This window comes from Pelodiscus sinensis, chromosome 7 (genome assembly GCF_049634645.1).
Source record: "Pelodiscus sinensis isolate JC-2024 chromosome 7, ASM4963464v1, whole genome shotgun sequence".
Taxonomy (NCBI): Eukaryota; Metazoa; Chordata; order Testudines; family Trionychidae; genus Pelodiscus; species Pelodiscus sinensis.
Window position 1 is genome coordinate 16369351 of NC_134717.1, and position 21605 is coordinate 16390955.

Sequence of the window (21605 nt, forward strand, 5' to 3'; positions counted from 1 at the left end):
CTCCATTAGACTTCCTTGGAGTTATGCTTGATATTCACTAGTGTTAGGCCTCAATTCAACAATTCACTTAACTATTTGAACAGTACAGTTGAAGTTAATGGGAAATCCAACATGCTTGCAGTTGCACACAATATTGAAAAGCATACTTTTCTGTTAATTAATTCATCAGTTTTCTGTATTGGCTCTGCTACATATTGGCTAAATATTCATTAGGGAGTGCCAAACAGATGTTTATATAGTGTATGATTATATGAAAATATAATTATTTCTGTGCTTGCATTCTGCATTTCTTTCTGTTTTTGAATACTTATGTATGCATAGTAATAGATGTGAAGTATTAAATGATAAGGTAGTGAATGTACCAATTGTCAAAAGCAAACATGATGCAAAACAACAGTGAACCAGTTTTCAGCCCTTTTGAACCAACTGGACACAATTGCAGTGCATCTGATGACTCTAGCTGGCCTGCCATTGTGAGTCTGATTCCTAGTATTTCTTTCCCATATGTCTGGCAGCCAGCTGGTAGACCAGATGGAGACAGCGATCTACGATAGCCAAATGACCATTACTATCTTGGATGATACATTGAAAGGTCAAAGGGATTCTGGCTACTATTTGAAACAAGAGAATTTTTCCTGTAGGGGGCTTTTTGATTGTTCACAATAAAACATGCACATAATGTATAGATCCATTGTTTATCTTTTTGTTGAACACAAAAGGACAGAACTCAAACAATAAATTTGATTTATTCACCGCCAAAATCATTTGTTCAAATCTTTCTTTCTTCTTTATTGTGTACAGGAAATTTCCTTTACTAACCTCACAGAACACAGACATTTTCCAGGGCTTATTTTTTCTTGTCAAAAAATTCAGCCATTATCCATCTAACATAATTCTAAAAAACTCCAACTGTAAAGTTATATTTCAGCATGCAAGATGGAAAGATGGGCTTAGCTGAAATTGACATAGAACACTTCTCAAATATTTAAAAAGGATCAGTGCTCATTTCAAAATGAAAATCCCCAACTTTTAGTGAGAATAATAGTTTAGCCTTAAGATAGGTCCAAGAGTTAGGGTTCCCAACCCAAATAAGCCTAAAGGATTTGAAAGTAAAAGAGGATTTCATTCAGGTCTAATTATGAAGGCTGATGTGCCAAAAATTCATAGTGATAGTTTGAAATGTTATATAACCAATGAACATTCTGACTTCATACAGAGATTTCTACAGTGTTACTGGAATATCAAGATTCATCTTTAGATACATGGAGCTGCAAGTGGTCAGTGCTCCTGAAAAAAATCATGCCAATATTGTATTCTAATGACAGAATGCAGAACATTAGTGTGTGAGCATTGAGTGGAGGCTAGTTCTAATTTGAATGAGGATAGCACACCTAATACATGACAAAAGAGCCAAATTCAGTAGTTCTTTATTCAGCAAAATTCTCATAGATTTTTATGGGAGTTTTACTGTATTAAGAAATGTATAATTTGATCCACAACTGCCGGTGCTACTTTACTTTAACACACTGAAGGGAGATGGGCAAAATTTCTTGCACTTAGGTGATATTTGATTCTGTTATTTTGACTGGTTTGTTAAATTGTTAACAATCAATCTATTTTCAAGTGATCTTAGTGGATTTGACCTAAAAACCTAGAACATTTTAACTGTTCTAATTTAGCCTTATGTTTAAGAAAAAATCTTGAGAAATTTCATTAGAGATATTTCTGTTCTTTTATCAAACTCCCACCCAAAAAGCCCAAAGTTACCAACTCTGCTTTATATTGCAAACTGTACTTTTCATCCATTTAATTGTGAAGTAAAACTCTATTCAACACAAGCTTCTATTTCCAAAGTTAAACAAAACCAGACTCAAAGAGGAACATCTTTTAATTTTGAAAACTCTACTTCTCTGCCAAACATTTGGTTTAGATAAATCACATGGAATAGCTCCAGGGTTTGGGGGCTACAGAAAGAACAGGAATATGATACTCAATGACAAGTGACTAGAAAATAAATTATTTTAAATTTGATTATTTCAGGTTATTTTTCCTATTGAACCACAATACTTCCTTACTAGTTTCAAAGATGTTCATTAAATAAATTTATTTGTTCAAAATATTTCATGCGTCTATGTAAGCAAATATTTTCTGAGACTAGAGTAAAGCAAACAGAAGGTCTGACTCAGTTCCATTTCATTTATTTTGTTTTACAACTTCAGGGCCAAATGTAATAAAAACTCTAGATGACTGTTCCATAGTAGCCTATACACGGTTACACTACATAGATAGAAGTTTTAGTTAATTTAGCACCAAATGATTTGTGAACCACAAATGGTAATTTCCTTTACACTCCTGTTTATTATGACCATGCACAACAGGGCTACACTTCCAATAGGTATGTCCATAAAGGTGTCAAAAGGCAAATGTCCTGCTTAGAATTTAGTAGTGAAAGAGGCTAGGAATGAAGATGAGATAAAGGAGACAACCTTGGGATCTGGATTAGATTTAGGACAGTGTTCAGATTCAAAGTCAAACTAGGGCTAGCTTCCAGACACAGGCGGCACCAAAATTTTACCAAGTTGTTACTGTAAGATTTCATCTCCCAGAGGGCGTAAGTCTCTTCATGTTCCTACTACATTTTGACCAGTATCATGACAGCAATGCTCTTGTGAGATTTTTGACTGTTGGAGTCAAGATTTCAAATCCTAATCCTGCATTTTCACAGAATTGTAGAATCCCAGGGCTGGGAGAGACCTTAGTAGGTCATCGAGTCCAGCCCTCTGCCCAAAGCAGGATCAACCCCAACTAAATCATCCCAGCCAGGACTTCATAAAGCTGTGACTCAAAAATGTTCAGGTATGGAGATTCCACCACCTCCCTAGGTAACCCATTCCAGTGCTTCATCCTCCTCCTACTGAAATAGTTTTTCCAAGGCAGTTTGGATTTGATGTTCTATTTTTGTCCTGTATCTAATAGGATTGAGCAGTTTTTGGGTTGGAGAATTATAGGGAAAATAGGTGCCATAGAAAGTGGTATTTGTGAATCAGTAGATCTCACTCTTCCTCCCAAATTAGTCACAAAATATGGAGCTAGCATGGTGTTCAGGGGCAGCATGCTGTTAGAGATGATAAGTCAAGCTGACATCACAGATCATCCACTGTCATGATTAAAAACCTGTAAGTACATGGTTAAATCTGGCCTCCTAGCCAAATTCCAACATCAGTCATTATTACAGGCCAAGGCCCATGTCTAATTTACCCTGAAGTTTCATTGGATCACATTATAGCCCAGCTGTTGTGTGGTGATCCTGTATTACGTTGGATAGTTATGTTACATCCCTGAATTGGGTTCTCTTGGGTAAATAGAAACAATTCCTCCCTCATAAAAATCCAGAGAAGCCGAAGATTTCCCTGTAGATCGGCTGTGCCACAGATTTATTGCAGCCTCTGCTCATAGGCAGACCTGGGGAACCTGCAGTGCAAGCAGACCTTAAGGACTCAAAACTGGGTACAGGGGTTAGTTGACTAAGAATACACATTATGGGTCCTCTCTCTCTATGTTAGCATACTGCCAGTAACTCACCCCTTAGCACTAGTAGAAGAGTTTGCCTGTCATACAACTACTGAACGCCCCTCTCACTAGATGCTTGGTGATGGGAACCTGATGTTAGAAAATGATACTCCTACATTTTTTCTCCCATGAAGCTTCTGCACAAGGGAAAGTCACATCCAAATAAAAAAAGTCTAAGAACAGTTATTGCCTGCGTATTGGTCCACAAAGCCATTGTCCCTCAAAGGTAATTTCTCAAAGGTAATTTCCATAGTTGTATTGCCCTCTGCATCAGCATCATTCCAAATGGAAGCATATGGTCCATTGTTATTAACTTAATCTAAAGAGTGAACAGGACCCAGTGGATATTTGGCCCAAAGGGATCAAATTCAATCTGAGTCTTAGGGTGTGTCTAGACTACAGGGTTTTGTTTTGTTTTTTCGAAAAAAGTGGCCTTTTTAAAAAAAAACTTCCCCTGCATCTAGACTGCTGCCGTGTTCTTTCAAAAGTAAATCGAAAGAACGTGGCAGTTTTTTTAACCGCGGAAAACCTCGTTTTACAAGGAACAACTCCTTTTTCCAAAAGTGCTCTTTCAAAAAAAGGCGCTTTTTCGAAAGAGAGCATCCAGACTGCCTGACTGCTCTCTTTCAAAAAAGAGGCTTGCTTTTTCAAAAGCACTGGTTGTAGTTCAGATGCTCTTTTTCAAAAGAGGCTTTTTCAAAAGTATCTTTCAAAAAAGCCTCTTTCGAAAGAGGCTTGCAGTCTAGATGTAGCCTTAATGTTTAGCAGAACGTTTACAGTTCAATTAATATGAAATTGTCTTTAGATTCCTCTTGTTTCGTCATGGTTGGCTAAGATTTGTATATTGTCTTGTGACAATGTTTTCTTTGGGAACAGAAAAACAACCCCAGCTCTTCTCAACAGCAAAGTTTAAAATCCTCTCTGCTCAGTTTACAGCTTTTTTTTCTCATTATAAGATGCCTTGAGATGATTCCCATTTTAAAATATGATTTTATATACTTTGTTTTTACAGTATATTTTGTATGGTGAGCATGAATTGTACCAGAAATTTTTTTGAGTAACAGACACAATTCCCTTACCTGCCATATAAGATGATATGAGTGCGAGCTAACCTTATTTCCTTTTATTGCACTGGATCCCTGCCCTCATATTTCCTTTCTTAAATTTTATGCCCAATCTTGTTGCTTTTCATTGTGCAGAATTCCCTCTGCATCACGAGGGCCTGATTCAGCTCTAGGTAACTTTGTTTTAAGATGGTACAATTCCATTGATTTCAGTGGAGTTTCATCAGTATGAAACTGAAATGGCAGTCATGAACCATACCGAACAAATTCTTCACGTGGAAGAATTCCAGGCAGGGTCCAACCAATAATTAATGACATTTTTTCATTATTCGCCAAGTGATACCAGTTTAATTAGAATACATTTCAAAACAACATGGAACACCTTTAAAGGAGTTTATAAACACCTTCACAAAGAAACCAAAAAACTCTGTATGGTGTGTTCTTAGTGATGTACATTTCCAAGATTTAAAACTAATCATAAGAATAAGGCTATCAAGCTAGCCTACAGCAAGACTGTCATTTAGGAACATAGTTAGCTTCACATCATTAGCAACTACAACTATTTAGCCAGCTTTGTATATAATCCATTTTCTTCTGCTGTCTGGTTTATTTACCCTCCAATGAATCTAGCATATCATACAACACATAAATTACATATTTTTCCCAAGAATATGGTGTTGGTAATTCATCAATTGCATCTGTATCAAATGAAGGAATAATGTATCACTACCAAAGCAAGATATACCATATATGGTTTTACCAACATGTTCTGCATTCCTTGGGGGAATTATAATAGGTAAAATCCTGTGTCTTACATGGCCCTTACTCAGGAAAAATACAAGTGATTTCAATGGGAAATTTGCCTGAGCAAGAAATAAAAACTTCAAAGCTCATCCTTGTATAAAGAGCTCCCAGATCTCAGCCAGGATGGACAATGTTCCAGCATACAAGTGGTTAAAAGCTTTTCCTCTAAGTGAGAGTATCTCAGTTAATAAAGGAGGCTTGTTTCTCCCACAGAAGACTGTTGGCTTTAAACCAGTAGTTCTCAAACTGCGGTCTGCAGACCACTCGTAGTCCACAGCTGCCTTCCAGGTGGTCCAGGGCTTGAGCTCAATCCCGCTTGTTCCCCCCGCGGCAGGTAGCCACACTGGCATTCCAGCCTCCCCCTGCGAGGTTGGAGCGCCAGCGCTGGCTTCTCACTTGGGGTGGGAGGGAGAAAGCCCCGAGCCTCACTGCACGATCCAGCGTGCGGGGAAGAAAGGGAGTCAGAAGTGACTCTGAGCACTGCTGCTGCTGCTGCTGCTGCTGCTGCTGCTGCTGCTGCCGCCACTCCCCCAGCTGGGGGAACAACTGTGCGTGAACACACTGCCTGGAGGCTTTCCCTGCTACTCCCATATACAGCGGGAGGCTGTGCCTGGAACATGGTGCCTAGGAGCAGTGAAGGGCACGAATGCAAGTGCCTCCCTTTCCCTTGTATCCAGACCTTGCACCTCCACTCCTGTCATGCACTCCCCCCATCAAAAACACACACACCCAGCCCCCTCCTGAACCCTCTCTCCTGGCCAGATACCCTATCTCCAGCCTGCTCCTGCACCCTCCCCCTGGCCAGACACCTACCCCCTGGCCAGACTCTCTACCCACACCCTTGCTCCTGCATCCTCCCTCCTGGCCACACACTGCACCTTCCCTTGCTATTGCCCCCTCCTCTGGCCAGCCATCCTATTCCTAGCCTACTCCTGTACGCTGTATTCCATCCAGACTTCACACCCTCATCCCCTCCTGCACCCCCTGCCCAATCCTGCACCCCCATCCCTATCCCACTGAACCCTTCAATTTTGTCCCCCACCCCAGAACCTAGGGGGGTCCCCAAAATTCACACCCTGAAACTCAGTCCTCCCAGTCTCTCCCCCTACCGCCATGGGGCTGGAGCACCAGAGGAGTGAGGTGTCTCAGTGTAGGGGCCACATCATTGAGGGTTGGGGTTTTTTTGGAGGGTGGATTTTTTTTTTTTTTTTGCTTCTCACTTGTGTGGTTCCCCAACTGAATTTTCTGTGGGTCAGTAGCCCCTGACTCAAAAAAAGTTCCCCACTCCTGCCATAAATAAAGTAAAAATGGCAACCTTTTGTGTTGACATAAATTAATATTTTACTTTATTTAAAATGAAGTTTGCTAAACAAACATAAGGAAGTTAAAATGCTTAATCTGTTTAATTATTTAAATTAGTATTTCCTGCCTTATTGGTTAAAATAAACTGTTCTCCCCAACTACAGCACTAGCAAAATATCTCAGGCATAATTATGTAATTAACAGCAAGTTTCCATTAGCAACTGGTGGTCTGCGGAAAGGTTTGCATAGAGCCAGGTGCAGGGGCGGATATAGGGCAGGGCGAACGGGGCGGCCGCCCCGGGCCCCGCGCTTAAAAAAGCCCAGCGCATGCGCTGTGGCGCCACCGCGCATGCGCATGCCGTCACGGCGCATTCGCCGTGGCAAAGGGGGGGCCCCGCGGAGTTATGCTGCCCGGGGCCCCGCAAAACGGTCATCTGCCCCTGGCCAGGTGTGCAATGGGCCAAATAGTTTGAGAAGCACAGCTTTAAACAACAGAATCATCCAGTTTAATGTCAAATTTTCACATCAAAAGCTAAATATGGGGCACTTCCATTCCACTCAAGTAGCCTCATTAGCATCGGCATTACAGTTCCTTCCCTCTCACTTCTTTTTCTGTTATAAATTGTGAGGGTCCCCCCTTTTTTCTCCATTCTGCTCATCTGAGGAAGTGGGTTTTGCCCATGAAAGCTCATAATTTTTATATATATATACATATATATATAGATAGATATAGATATATAGATATACACACACACACACACACTGTATATAGTGAGAGAGAGAGAGAGAGAGAGAGAGAGCGAGCGCTAAGGTGCCACAGGACTACTCATTGTTATTAAATGTAATATGTATTTCATAGTTCTCTTGAAAGCTTTCACAAATGAGCCATCAAACTACTGTCCAGCAGGTTTACATTAATGTTTCCATGTTTCAATAAGGCTCCATACAGCAAAGAATATTTGCCAAGAAGTGCATGCCATGGATAGGCCATGTTGCACGTTGGAATTACACCACCCAGCGCTTTCTGTAAAGAGTCAGATAATCAACAATACATTATTCAAACATTATATTTTAAAGAGATGCTTCCCAAACAGTACTCCTGTTAAAATAAACTGGGAGAGTTTTATTGCTCTCACTAATATTTTCTTGGAACTATTCTTTTTTATTATTATTATTATTTCTCCTTTTTCTTCTAAAAAATTTATGAAGAAAAACCCAGAAGACTGAACTTTTTTTGTAGACCACTATTTCATTACTACTGTGGGAATAAAACAGAAGCTGACTAGCTGTTGTTATTTAGTGTTAAAAGGTAGAGTGTAAATTCCAGCTGCTGATTATTTAATCACCTTTTCTGAAAAGCAAACATGGTAGTTTTCTGTGTCTCTTCTATGTTTTCTAATTTCCAAATGTGCAACTACAGAAACCTAAGGCAGTTAATGTGTCAGGTTTTATTTATGTCTCTCTTCAGTTATCCTTTTGGGACAGCATTTCTGCCCAGCCTGCCAGCTTCTAAAAGGATTTGGTGCAATAATAGAATGCCACACCATTTTTAAAAAAAGCAACACACAACAAAAAAAGCCTTTGACTACATCTCTGTTATTTTAAATGAAATAATAATCGCAGAATATCCTTGACAAAGTCTCTCCATTAGTAACCATCCCCCTTTAAAAGCAGTCTTAAGGTAAATTCTGTCAACAAGATAAACATTTTTAAATGAACACACAAAATCATCATTGCAAAAGGTCAAATTATAGGCTATAAAACATGCAATTTTAATGTCACTAAAGGACTTTGCTTATTTTTTATTCATTAAATTTTGAACACTATAAGCCTGTATGTAATGGTGCAATCGACAATAAAAATATCTCCCTGAAGTTAAACCAGCTTCTAGGCATCTTCACAATTTACTGTTAATGTTCTGTACCAATAAGAATAATTTTTCTGAGCAAACAGACCTACCTTTAACAACTGAAGAAAAGGTAAACTATGCAGAAGACTATACTCGGGTGGATCATTAGGACCACTCCAGCTGTTCATTTTGGTTGGATAAATCCTGGATGTGTGGAATCACGAATGCCAGACCTTACTTTTCTCCTTCAGCCTGAGTGCTGCTGCTCTTCCGCTTCTTGTCAATATTTAACTAGTTTGTCAAGTTAGATTATATCACCTGTTCTAAACCTTACTCTTGGAGCCCCAGCTAAGTAGGTGTGCTTCTACTACTGCATCTTAGGCAAATATTAAAATCCTATCAAAACATTACCAGGACACATAACATTTGTTTGACCTAAAAGGAAGAGAGATTAATGCACACTATCCTGTGCATTCCTGTGCTCGCATTCCTGTGTACACTATCACCATGCAGAATATATCGTACTTTGTGAACTCTTACAGAGGGGAGAAAAGCAAAGAGTGTAAATTAACCACACAACTTATCTGTGTTCCACTGCGACATGTGAGTAGAGTCTGTAGTTAGGCGGTACCCCTTGATGATCACTTATTATAAATATAATAGATACAACTAAAAAAGAAGAAAATAGTTCCAATAACTAGAAATTTAAAAGTGTGCATGCTCATCTACAGTTTATCTTTAAAGCAACATCAGAAGTAGGAATAAGACCCTCCGGAAAAGGGCACTTTTTCCGGAGGATCGGGGCCAGTCTAGACGCTCTTTTCCGGCTTTTTTAAAAGCCGGAAAAAAGCGGCGGACATTTTTATTTAAATGCCGCGGGGGATATTTAAATCCCCCGCGGATTTCCCTACGACGACTGCTGAAATTTACATGCCCCTTCCGGAAAAGGGGCCAGTGTAGACGTAGCCTCTGTGTATATGTATATGCAAAATAGGTTTCAGGCAATTTGCCCAATGGAGCCATCGATGGTGCAAAGTTTTGCACTGAAGGTTTAAAGGGACAAATTATTTCCACTAGCAAAAATTATTATGCTAAACCCATATGGTATTTCGACGGTCAGCTGTTATCATCATTAAAATATCAACTGTTACCAACTAGCTGCATCTGAGCAACTGTACTATTTCCTTTCAATATTTTATATGGAAGTATAACAGCATCTCAGATACAACCTGAAGGGAGCACTCAGTAAAAACTGGCCTGTTAATGATTAAAAAACTACATGTTCCTCTGGGAGATGGGATGTGTATAGGGAGGGGAAATGCAGAAGTACCTCCTCAGCCCAGTCTCTGTCTGGGCATTGATAATGATACTTAAAGTCAATTACATCGATCAGGCCCCATGTTAGAAGTGATGGAAGCTCCATTGCTTAGGAAAGTTTAAAACTAAACTCCACAAAGTCTCAAAGGAAAGGAGACAGAAAGAATGACCTAATGGTATTCTATTTTTTTAAATTTATGACCATTTGACAAACCTTGTGTGTATGCTTACAAAAGGTTTTTTTTTAAGAGACAACTGTGAAATTAGAAATGTTTGGGCCCAAATGATGTATGCCTTTCATGTTAGCAGGACTTCCTAGGTAAAAGGAGTATTTAACACTTAACAGAACTCTATGTATGTGTTACATTTAATTGTCATAGGAACTCACTGGAAAACACTGGAGAACTGCATGGGATCTGATGATCCCTGCACATTTTTCTATTGACTATATTGAATTTTGACTTCTGGTGCAAGAGGGGCTTCTTCATACAAACCCGGATGCAGTATTAAATTACCTCAACAGACCAACCTCAGAGTTGTGGTGAACATTATGTTGGTGGTTTTCCAGTTATGGGCTCTCTATTCATCATGGACTAACCCGAGATCACCAAATGTATCTCATATATGCCAACAAATGGCCACTACCATCAGATCACCATCAAAGTTGTGAGGTCAATGAAAATCTGGGTGGGATATTGTTGTGGGGTGTCCACCCCGCACCGTTCGGCCTTGGACTCGAGCCTTTATACTCACAGGTCCTGAGGCCTAGTTCGTTACAAACGCAGGCCCTGAGGCCTAGTCTAATGCACATACAGGCTCTGAGGCCTCGTCCAATACAGGTGCAGGCCCTGAGGCTTAGTTCATTACAAATGCAGGCCCAGAGGCCTAGTCCAGGCTCTGGGAGGAAGGGGTAGAGAGGCTCGGGCCCTCCCTCTCCACCGGGCCCCAACCCAGGGCCCTAGCAGTGGTGGGTGGTTCCCACCACTGGCTCCGTGGGGAGTTCTCCCCGAAACGCGCCAAGCCACCGGGAGGTTCCCTGCCCACTGCCCTGGGTTGCTTCCTACCCCAGCCCCTGGCCAACGGAGACCCCACCTGCAGGCACTGGGCTGGCAATGACCGTGACGTTGGCAGGCCCGACGTCTGGGGCAGCGGCGACGGGGTTGTCCACCACGGCTGGGCAGGCTGCCCCCCATGGTTGGCATTGCCGTCTCGCTTGGCTTGGGGACTGTAGCAGCGGAGGCGGCAGGCCCGGCGGCTCTTGCTCCGGCGGCTGGTCCGGCAGTGGCTCTGGAAGTTGGGCGGGAGTTCCTACCTCCTCGGAGGCCAACCCCAACTGAGCTATCTCCCTGGCCTTTATACCTGGCCCGCAGTTGGAGCATGCCCAGCACTGCTGCAGGGGCAGGGCCTTTCCAGCCTAGCAGGCCGGTTGGTGCCTCCCTTGGCTAATGTGGGGTTGGACTGCCCCGTCACAGATACAAATAGTTATTCCACATAGAAGGGCTTTACAGCCTACTTGCAATCCTTTGAGCCATCCTATCCCCTCCATCTGCATTTTTGCTGCTTTCTAAGGCTAAGACTCTGCAGAAATAAAAGTGAGCTTGTGATTATTTGGAGGGTTATTTTGTAATCTAAATCCACACCTGTACATAATGTTTCTCTAGCGGAGACCAGCGGATCAATATTAGTCTTTTACAACAAGATTTTTAAATTTTTTATTAATATTAACTGACATGCCATAGTAAAAACCGCGAACCCATATTTCACAACTATGGAAGGCCTGAAACAAGGGAAGTTCTTTGACACTATCAATATCATCAGAATACTTAGCTACTGTAAGCCAGATTCCCAAGCAAGGCTTGATTTCTGATTGCTGGATACAAGTTTACTATGTGTGGAATGAATACAATGAAATAGAACAGAGAACAGGTAGCAGAATATTTTAATTTCTTTATTATTCTTTGTTTAAAAGACAGGCATTCCCACTGTGACCTATTTAATGGCATATTTTTATTGGGGAAACTGAGTGGACTCAACACTAATAGGGTATACAACTGCTACTGTTAATCACATAATGGCAGAGGATTTTTTGTCTACATATGAAGGATATTGTGTTATTGACATAATCTATCCATTAGGATTACAAAATGCCACATGTCACTTTGTCAACCCAGCATTTTTTAGTGAATTTCAGTTGATACATTCAAATTCCATCAGTGAATATCACTGGTATGATAATGTAAGATCCGATTCTTAGCACTCGACAGACTGGCCCTGTAACTATTATTATTAACTGGGGCAGAGGAGGGGGGAAGCTCACAAGCAAACAGTGACACAAATACAAGACCTGTGCTAGACAATAATATGCAAATACTAAACATAAAACACAAACAAAACATAAAAAATCCTTAGAAAGAGCAACAGTTCTGAGCCTAGAGATCACATTTTCAATGGGGATGCTCCCAAAGCTAGGAGAATACTCCATGGTTAATTATTTCAAATTTTGTTTTTTTAATAGTACAGAATCTAATTCACAATTCGCGTATGAAGGGAAAATATAAAAGACGAATCTCTCATGCACAGAAGCATTGCCTAATACTTTATTGTATGCAAAATACCATGAGCCTTAAAATGACTTACTACAAGGCTTGTTCCCAAAGTCTATGTGCACTTAATGGAATTCTCTCTCGCTTCCTCCTACATAACCCAAACAGTTTAGTTGGGAACACTAACTTGAATAGATTTCCACAGCTGCTGCCAATTGATGTATCCCCCGATGGTGTTTGGAGCCGATTACTAACATTTCAGATAGTGAGAAGTAGTTCTTCAACTAAGTGTGCAGACCAATTTCAGCCTTCTTAAAAACTAAACAAACAAACAAAAACAGTCATATGGCTTTGTGGGGCTAGTTTCCAAAGTCTGCTTTTTTCTAAATATTCATGAAATATGGAGGATCTCAGTAACAGATCACAAATATATTACAGCATGTAGGGTTAGGGAGAATAGTTAACAGTTTTCAGCACTCCAATTATTAATCCTTTTTTTGAAATATTTTTTTATATATTTAACTGAAAGGTGAACCTTAAAGGCTCTTTTTGTGTCTGTTTCATGTGAGTAAAACATAATACTCCTGTTGAGTACAATCCAATCAATCCAAGAGGTGAATATTCACTTTTTTCTTATACCGGCCTGTCACATGCGCATTATGGCTATTAGCCTCTTAGAACATAGCATTAAACCAACAGGTAGAACCAAAGCTGGGACTTCTGAAGCTTAGTACATAAACCTCTACAGTTTGAGCTAAAAGCTAGCTCTTTCTCAGCTAAGGTCATAGATCAAATCCATTTTTTTCTTTCTGTAAAATGGTCTAAGTGCCACTAGGTAGGACAGTACATAATCCCCAGAAGTTGTGTGGGTTACAATAGCACTCCCAAATTTTATCCTCAGCTCACTTCTTGCTCTCACCAATTTCAATTTTATCGGCTGAGCTATTTGCTAGGCTTAACACAAATGTCTTTACACAGGTCAAGTTCCCTTATCAATAACAAATAGTCTAGTAGCACCTTAAAGACTAACAAAATATGTAGATGGTATCTTGAGCTTTTGTGGGCACAAACCACTTCTTCAGATGACTGGACATCAGCTGTAACTCAGTTACCCCTCTGAATCCCTTATCAGTAGGAGCTTGGCCTGAAGGAGAATAAAAGGCCTGGATCTTTTTGTGTCTGTTTTATGCGAGTAAAACATAATACTCCTGTTGAGTACAATCCAGTCAATCCAAGAGGAGAATATTCATTTTTTTCTTATACCTGTCTGTCACATGCACATTATGGCTATTAGCCTCTTAGAACATAGCGTGTTACAGAGGAGGAAGGAAAAGTAATGGTTCTGGTGGTAGTCATTTGTGGGTCAGAAAACACTGGGTTGGATTTTCAAAAACAATCAGCATTGGCATAATTCTGTTCTCAATTAAGTCAATCAGCAATGAGACTTTGGTTGTCATCAGAGGCACCATATTTAAACTAGTTTTCAGCACTTTGAAAAATACAATCCCTTAGGTTCAAATCCCTAAAACAGTTTGTACTGTCCTTATATTGGAATAAAAAGCAGAAATATTCTCTTCCACCATTTTCAACAACAAATCTGTTGCACTAAATTTGTGTGCAGTATGCGGTTGTCAAAAGATAATGAATATATATCATTGTTTTGGAACTCACTTTTAATAATTGCCTATAATCTCATCTGCTAAGTAGGGAAAAGCCAATCTGTGTTATACTCAAAGTTGTCCTTCACCTTAGTGTGTGCTCATTAAACTTTGAATACTGTACATCACACAATATCTAGTATAATTGCCCTATTAGCACTTGCAACAACATCCTGCAACAAACCGAACTGCATTACTTTTTCATGAGAAACAATAAAAAATGTTAATCAATTATTAAAGTTCTTTTTTTAGCATATAAGGCTGAACATTTCACAAATGAAAGGGAAATGCCTCACTTACACATATACTAAATCATTACTTACACTAGACACAGCTATATTAATATAATGTATTGTTTAATGCAGAAATGAGGAACCTTCAAGCTCATGGGCCAAATCTAGCACCATCTTAATTCCAGCTGTCCTGCAACAAGTCTCCACATCATGGGCCAGAAGCCCTGAGCCTTGGTTCCTCCCACTGGACTGAAGCCACAAGCGCCACTGCTGGCTCACGACAATCAGGGAAGCTCAACACTGCTCAAGCACAGCTCCAGGTCACAAATGTTAATGGATGTGGGATCAACTCTGTTAAGCCCATAAAATTGAAATTAAACTGTGGGGACAGTTAAAGGTCACTCACTGCCACAGTTCTCTTTCCTCCAGTACACAAACACCAAATATCAATGAGGGGGTGGGGGGAAGAACACAGAGACTAGGAAAAAACATAACGATGCCTTTTAAAATAAAAGGTTATTGCTGCAAAACTAAGAAAAGAGATAAAGTAAGTCCAAACCTGTCTGTTGTGCATAGCTTGTACAGGCAAAGCAGTAACAATTCATAATTTTCCAGCCAAAATCACCCGCCAACTAAACAAGCAAACCCGCGTTAAACTATAAGTTATCAATACCTATCACCTCACACCTTTCCAAGAAACACTCAAAACATAAATTTTACAAACGCTTAAACTTTCTGTCATTGTTGTAGATGATCTGCCAACTCTTGCAAGTACGGTTAGAAAAAAAAATAGTGACTGCATACTGTCAAATGCATGCACTATGGAGGCAGTGTACTCACTAGAAATATATAAATTTTACCAGCCATGTCAGTGCACTCGAGAGAGACTGTTTGAATGACAGCGCAAAGCAGAACTCCTCCAAGCAATATTAAAGGGTTGGCATAGCGGAATGGCTTTACAATTAACTCTATGACACATCATGCCACCATTATGCAAAATAGTGTTAGATTGCACCATAACTGAAGATTCTTGACCACATTGCTACTGTTCACTATAAGAACATGTCATTACAGGCATAAGGATTTCTCATCTCATTTCTACTGTTCTATTAAGTGCAATGAGTTACCCTGGATTTACATCAATTGAGGAATCTGACACAATCTTAAGCAGAAATGCTAATGGAGTAATGCCTTCTGTGTCTATATCAAATCATTCCCCATCTTCATAAACTAAATGGAAGTTTTAATCAACTAGTATATTTAAGAAATGCAAACCTATTTAAATTGGCTTCAGTGTAGTAAATTTGTCATCAGAGTTGCATGATCAACAAAATGGCTACGGGAAATGAAATTCATATGCATATTCAAATAGCTGTAAGGCAAGCTAACTTGCTTGGATGCCATTTGAAAACTCTGATTTGTGCAAACTTGAGGACTCATTTACTCAAAAGCAACAACAACAGATAGTATCAATGGAAATCCAGAACTAGCAGCTAAGAGGCTTTTAACGTGCTGATCCAGGCATATTACTGCCAGATATATGAACGAGATCAAGTAGAACTGAAACCTCTTTCCTCCAGTACACAAAATTATAAAATTCAGTACATTCATATAAAAAATATTTTTAAAAACGTATGTAGGGTACTTCATAATGAAAAAAAAATTATTATATTACCCCCTTTGCTTTCTTGTCAAATGGGGCTAAAATCACATTCTGCTTGCATTTTTTTTTTTTTTTAGGTGCTGCCAATATTTATCATCAAATAGAAATCTTCTGCAGGTATCAAGTATTTGCAGTGTCACGCACAGCAATTTATTATTAGGTCAAATCCAAGTCTATACAGACAGCAGATAACATGAAGCATCAATGAGATTAACTAGCACTAGAATTAGAAGGAAAGATTTAAAATTAAAGGATTTGAGGGAAATTATCCATCATGATACATTTGGAATTCCCCATTAGACTGCCCTTGGGAGGAAGAGAACCAAGAAACTGTACAAAATGTGCTTCCAAGGGACTCTGTACATTACATAGAGTTTTTGAATAGTCTCCAAGTTAGGGTATTCTGTATCTAAAAATAAAAAACAATTCTAGCTACAGGCTAGCACAATGTAGCGCAAGTCTACTTGGAAGACTTACCAGGCTGTAGATCCAAGGCATTTTCCAAAGAATGCTAAGCACACATTACAGATATGTTACTATTTTTAGTCTGAAAGTGAATTAACTGAGGTAAGCACGTTGCCTGCTAGCCTGCCCGCACAATAGATCCGGACGGAGGAGAAAAACTAGGTAGGAAAAATTCATTAAAGAAAGAAAGATTTTATAGCCTTATTCACAGTTCAGCGGTCTCCATTATTGAGTGCCTACTCTTTTCCTGCATTCACGGTACTGCAGCATATACACTACTATGGTAAATCTTTCTCTTCACTGCCAACTCTCACGGTTGCATTGCGAGTCTCACAATACTTGGTGTTTTCCTAAAAAACCCAGATCCTGGATTACCAGGATTAGGTAAGAATCTCAGCTTTCAGTTTTTTAAAGTAAGTTTCTAGCCCTCATGGTTGAGCAGAAAATATTGAAAATACCACTCAAGTGAGACCTATAAAAGATCTAAAATTAGAAGGCAAACACAGTGACCTCAAATGTATCTTTTAATCTCATAATTCTTAAACCAATCTCCTGATTTTCTGGGCCTGACTCACAATTCCTGAATATTTGGAGCTGGACATACTGCTTTCATGGATTCTGTGTAATACTGAGCCATTTAAAGGGAGGAAAACTAACTTCTAAGTATAGAAAAATCTGTGCTTTATCTCCTCTAGGAAAGTGATTTCCCTGTGCAGGGGCAGTATTCTAGTTTCACAGGGTTTGAGAATATTTCAGGGACTATATCCCTGATATATTGGACTTTAGGACAAGCAGGCGTAGCCATCCCAGATATTATCCTTGGCTCCCCCAAACCGTGGCTGAAATTTCTGCTCAGTGGCCTTACAAACTCTGGTTCCTCTTCTGGCTTCGCTCTTCTGCCCTCTCCAAGGGAGTTAATTGAAGCTGTAGGTTAGAAGTTAGTATTGAGGGGATGAGGATAAACTTGCACAAGGAATTCTGCCTCAGTCATGTCAGTTCTGTACAAGAGCCTATTGCCTGCATGCTAGTTAGGGCTACCAAATGTCTAGTAAAAATGTCACTGTAAAGTGCATAAATTCTGGTAATCCATTTTGGGCATTTTCCCCTCTACACTGCATGACAGCATAGCTCCGCAGCTGCTTAATGAGCCCCACCCAGCCAGGGGCTCTGGACTTGCGCACTGGGCTCCCTGTCTGGAGGAGAAGCACTTCTCTGATCCTGTGACTTCTGTCAGGACCAACCTCTGGTGCACTGAGGGGGACTCCGCTGCCTGCACATGGAGATGGAGATTGTGTAACAGGGGCTCCGCAAGGAGGTCTGCCCCCTGGTGGCTCCCAAGGACCTGGTCACCAAAAGCAACTTCCAGGTCTGGAGAAGGCCCTGGCAGAAGGCTGGAAGCTCGGACAGGTCTCACAGAAGACCTCTCAAATAAAGGAGCTGCCAGTCATATCGGAGCCCTCAGAAGCAGTGAAGGAAAGCTTGCACCAGCATGCTCCACCTGCATCATATAGAAGCCTCTGCAGGGCCTGGAGGCAGAGGACATGAACCCAAGCGCACAACCACGTCAGGCCCTGTCCTCCCTCCTCTGGGGGAAGATGGAGAACCCCTGCAGAGACCCAATGCAGTCCTGAATCACAGCATCAGCTGCTAGATGTGGGCAGGAAACCCTGGGTCAGGACTAGGGTGTTGAGATGGTGCCAAAGCATGGACAGGACCAGCAGGATCAGGCAATCTTGCTGGCTTGGCAGGAGTCTCTCTTCTCTTCATTTCTGAACACAACATAACTGGCATAAGCAAGTCAGATCCCTTGTATCAGAAGTAGCCAGGCACCTGGGCAGATACAAAGCTGAGAGATCTGGCTGGGATCTTCCAGACCCCTCTCAGAAACTCATCCAACTCTTCCAAACTTCAGCGCTACTTCTCTTCAGCCTTTTAATACCACCCTTTCCCAACTTCCACATACAGACTCCTTTTCACTTGAGGAAAACTTATGACTCATTCCCAGGTTTCTGGGGACCTTTCCCAACTTTCCTGTGACTACTTTGTAAAGATGTGTTAGGACATTTATACTGTTTCTGCAGAAGGAAGAGAGGCTCAATTCAGGGAGAATTCAGGAATTCCTTATTCCAAGGAAAGAGGCAGAGAGTCTTGGTCTATTAATTTTTGCTTTCTTCTAATAAAGTTCCTTGTTCAATGTTAGAAGAAAGGATTATTTTTCTTCCACTACCCCATAACCATTCTGTCACAGCAAGGTTTGTAGCTGTGCCAACTGGAGACAAAGCCAGTACCTTGGGCATGATTTTTCTCCTTACGTCAGTGATGTAATGTAAGTGGGGCTGTATTCTCTTGAGCCCTCTGGTTCTGCATGGAAAGCCTGGTAAAAGACAAACACCTTTTGCTAAAAATCAGTTCTTTATTATTATATTGACAACTTCTTACTCCATACCATGGTGCCCTGAGTAGATTTAAATTGGGGGATAATTTAATCTTACTAAAAGAAATATATTTTACCAGGTTCATGATCATCCTTATATAGATTTGCATCTCTTCCTATCCATTGGTTTCAACCTAAGCTAGTTTAATGAGAAATCACATTCCCATCCTGGGGGAGTGTTACATGCATCACACAATTTAAACAGAAGACATTCTCAAGTGATGCTATTTATTTCCCTAGGTGTCCACCCATAATATTGAAAAGGACACAATGCCTAAAGCCTGCCTGAAGATAGCTGTTGCTGGCTGTGGTATCCTGATTTCAAGTAGATATTTAATGGAGCTGTGCTACATACTGGGTGCCCTATAAGTCAGCCAACATGTAGCGGCATGGATAGTGCAGTATGTCTGAACTCTTTAAATGAACCATTTCATAGTGGACTTGGTACCTGTGTTTTTCTGCAGAGCTTTGGACTCCAACAGCTATGAAACAGAGCGGAAGGGTAATGAGTTTAATAGCACATTTGAAGACCAAGCAAGACAGAATAAAGATGCATTGACTTAGCCACCTCAGACAGAGTTGTACAATTCACAATTTCAAGAGCTGCCCTTGGGCTGAGGCAGATCATTTCTCTAGACTTTCATGTAGTCGAGGCACTGGCACAAGGATTCAAGCAGGAGTGTGTTTTGTGTCTGTACGTAAAATAAAATATTTATTCTCCTCCCAGTGTCGCAGCTGCTCCAGGATTCATGAAAACTTCCTTTGGGCAGCTTCAATTGCCAAAACTTGCTGTGCTCCAAAATAAATGGGCAAGAGGGCATTTTTTACTCAAAGCAACTCTATGTGCAAGTCAGGATCTGTTCACTGAGTGTCCTGCAGAACTGAATTGGAAAACAGTCATCTGAGACAGAAAGAAAATAAGAGGTGTATGCACCAGAGATTGTCAATCCCACAGAAACAGACTGCTCAAAAAGGGAGCTACTGTGTGTTTTAGATAAACACAGAGTTCAATTCACTCCCTCCAATAAGTCCTTTCTGGCAAAAATTATAGTATTGCCAATACCAGCCATTCAAAAATCATGAGTCAGACTCCCCAGAAACTACAGGACTGGTTTAAGAAAGAGATTTTTAGAAAAATAATAAATCTGGGATTCCTTTTATTCTCCTTCTGTTTCTGAACAGTTAGGATTCATGTTTCCAGTTTTCTTGCACAACCAGGAGAGCTATCTCTCTTGACTCCAAGACCTGGCGCTTTTAGAAAAACAAACCTCATAATACTTGTGATAATATCATGAGATCTGGCAACAGTGAAAATAGCTCTAACTGACAAATCACAGAGTGTAAGGCCAGAAGGGACGGACAGATCATATAATTTTATCTCTTGAATATCCCAGGCTGACAATACCAACTAGCACCCACAAACTGAGGTCAATTGAATCAAGATACACAACTCCAGCTACATTAATTACATAGTTGGAGCTGACATACTTTGTTTTGGGTTTCCCCACCATTCCCACAGCAGGAGGCCAATGGGTGCAAACACTTTCGTCAGCTTCCCTTACTCCTTGCAGAAGCAGAAGTACCAGCCACTGAGGGGGGCACCCTCTGAGTTCGATTTAGCAAGTTTTAACTACCCCCACTAAATTGAACTCCACAAGATCGATTGTGGTACCCCAATAAGAGAAGCAAAACAATACCACCATAGCTAAAGAGCAGAGTGAAGAGGCAGATAGAAGGAAAAAGGAATCCTTTAAAAATTAAAAGTCAAAACCTACTGAGGAAAAGAGAGAGAAGCATAAACTCTGGCAAGTCAAATGTAAAAACATAATGAGGTAAACCAAAAAGGACCAAAAGATCAAGGTACTAAAGGAGCACTCAAGAAAAAGATCTTGAAGTCATCATGGAAAATTTTCTCAAAGCAATTGTTCAGTATGCAGCAGCAGTCAAAACATTAGGAACCATTAGGAAAGGAATTGATAACAGAACAGAAAATATAATAATGCCACTATATAAATCCATAGCACGTCCACCCCTTGAATATCACATGCAGGTCTAGCCACTGCATCTCAAAAAAGATATATTAGAACAGGAAAAATTAGACCAAAAATGAGTCAGGTATGGAACATTGTCCGTAAGAGGAGAGATTGAAAAGCTGAGACTGTTCATCTTTGGGAAAAAAGAAATGATTTAGGGGGTATAGGAAAGAGGTCTATAAAACTACAAATGGTACAGAGACAGTAAATAAGGAAGTGTTATTTACACCTTCATGTAGCAGAAGAACCAGATGTCACCCAGTGAAATTAATAGGGAGCAAATTTAAACCATACAAAAGGAAGCACTTCATACAACACACAATCAAACTTTGGAACTTTTTGCCAGGGCATGTTGTGAAAGTCAAAAAATTGGTTTGAAAATAATGAGATACATTTATGGAAGATAGGTCCATCATTGGCTATTAGCCAAAATTGTCAAGGTCACAACACTATACTTTAGGTGCTCCTAAACCTTTGACTGCCAGAAGCTGGGATTGGGTGACAGAAGATGTATCACTAGATATTACCCTATTCTGATTATTGTCTCTGACATCTGCCACAGTTGAAAGATAGAATACTGGGCTAGTGAACCATTGGTCAAACCCAGTAGTACCATGTTTATCTGTCACCAGCAGACAATAGGAGGGACCAAGTTGCACCAGTACCTGAG

General features: G+C 40.4%; 1 protein-coding gene across 6 annotated transcripts in view; it reads right to left on the reverse strand.

Annotated features, from left to right (window-relative positions):
* The window catches only part of NCKAP5 (NCK associated protein 5), a 652533-nt gene that overhangs the window by 500558 nt on the left and 130370 nt on the right, over window positions 1-21605 (reverse strand). The window contains exon 1 of one of the 6 annotated variants that reach the window (XM_025178765.2): window positions 8700-9165. The exons of 2 other annotated variants lie outside the window; for them this stretch is intronic. In XM_025178765.2, coding sequence (XP_025034550.2) covers window positions 8700-8777 — 78 coding nt within the window. In that variant the 5' untranslated portion in view covers window positions 8778-9165. Of the gene's footprint in view, window positions 1-8699; window positions 9166-21605 lie in introns of those variants that run through there. 3 more of the 6 variants (XM_025178767.2, XM_014580891.3, XM_025178766.2) reach the window with 3 other exon arrangements.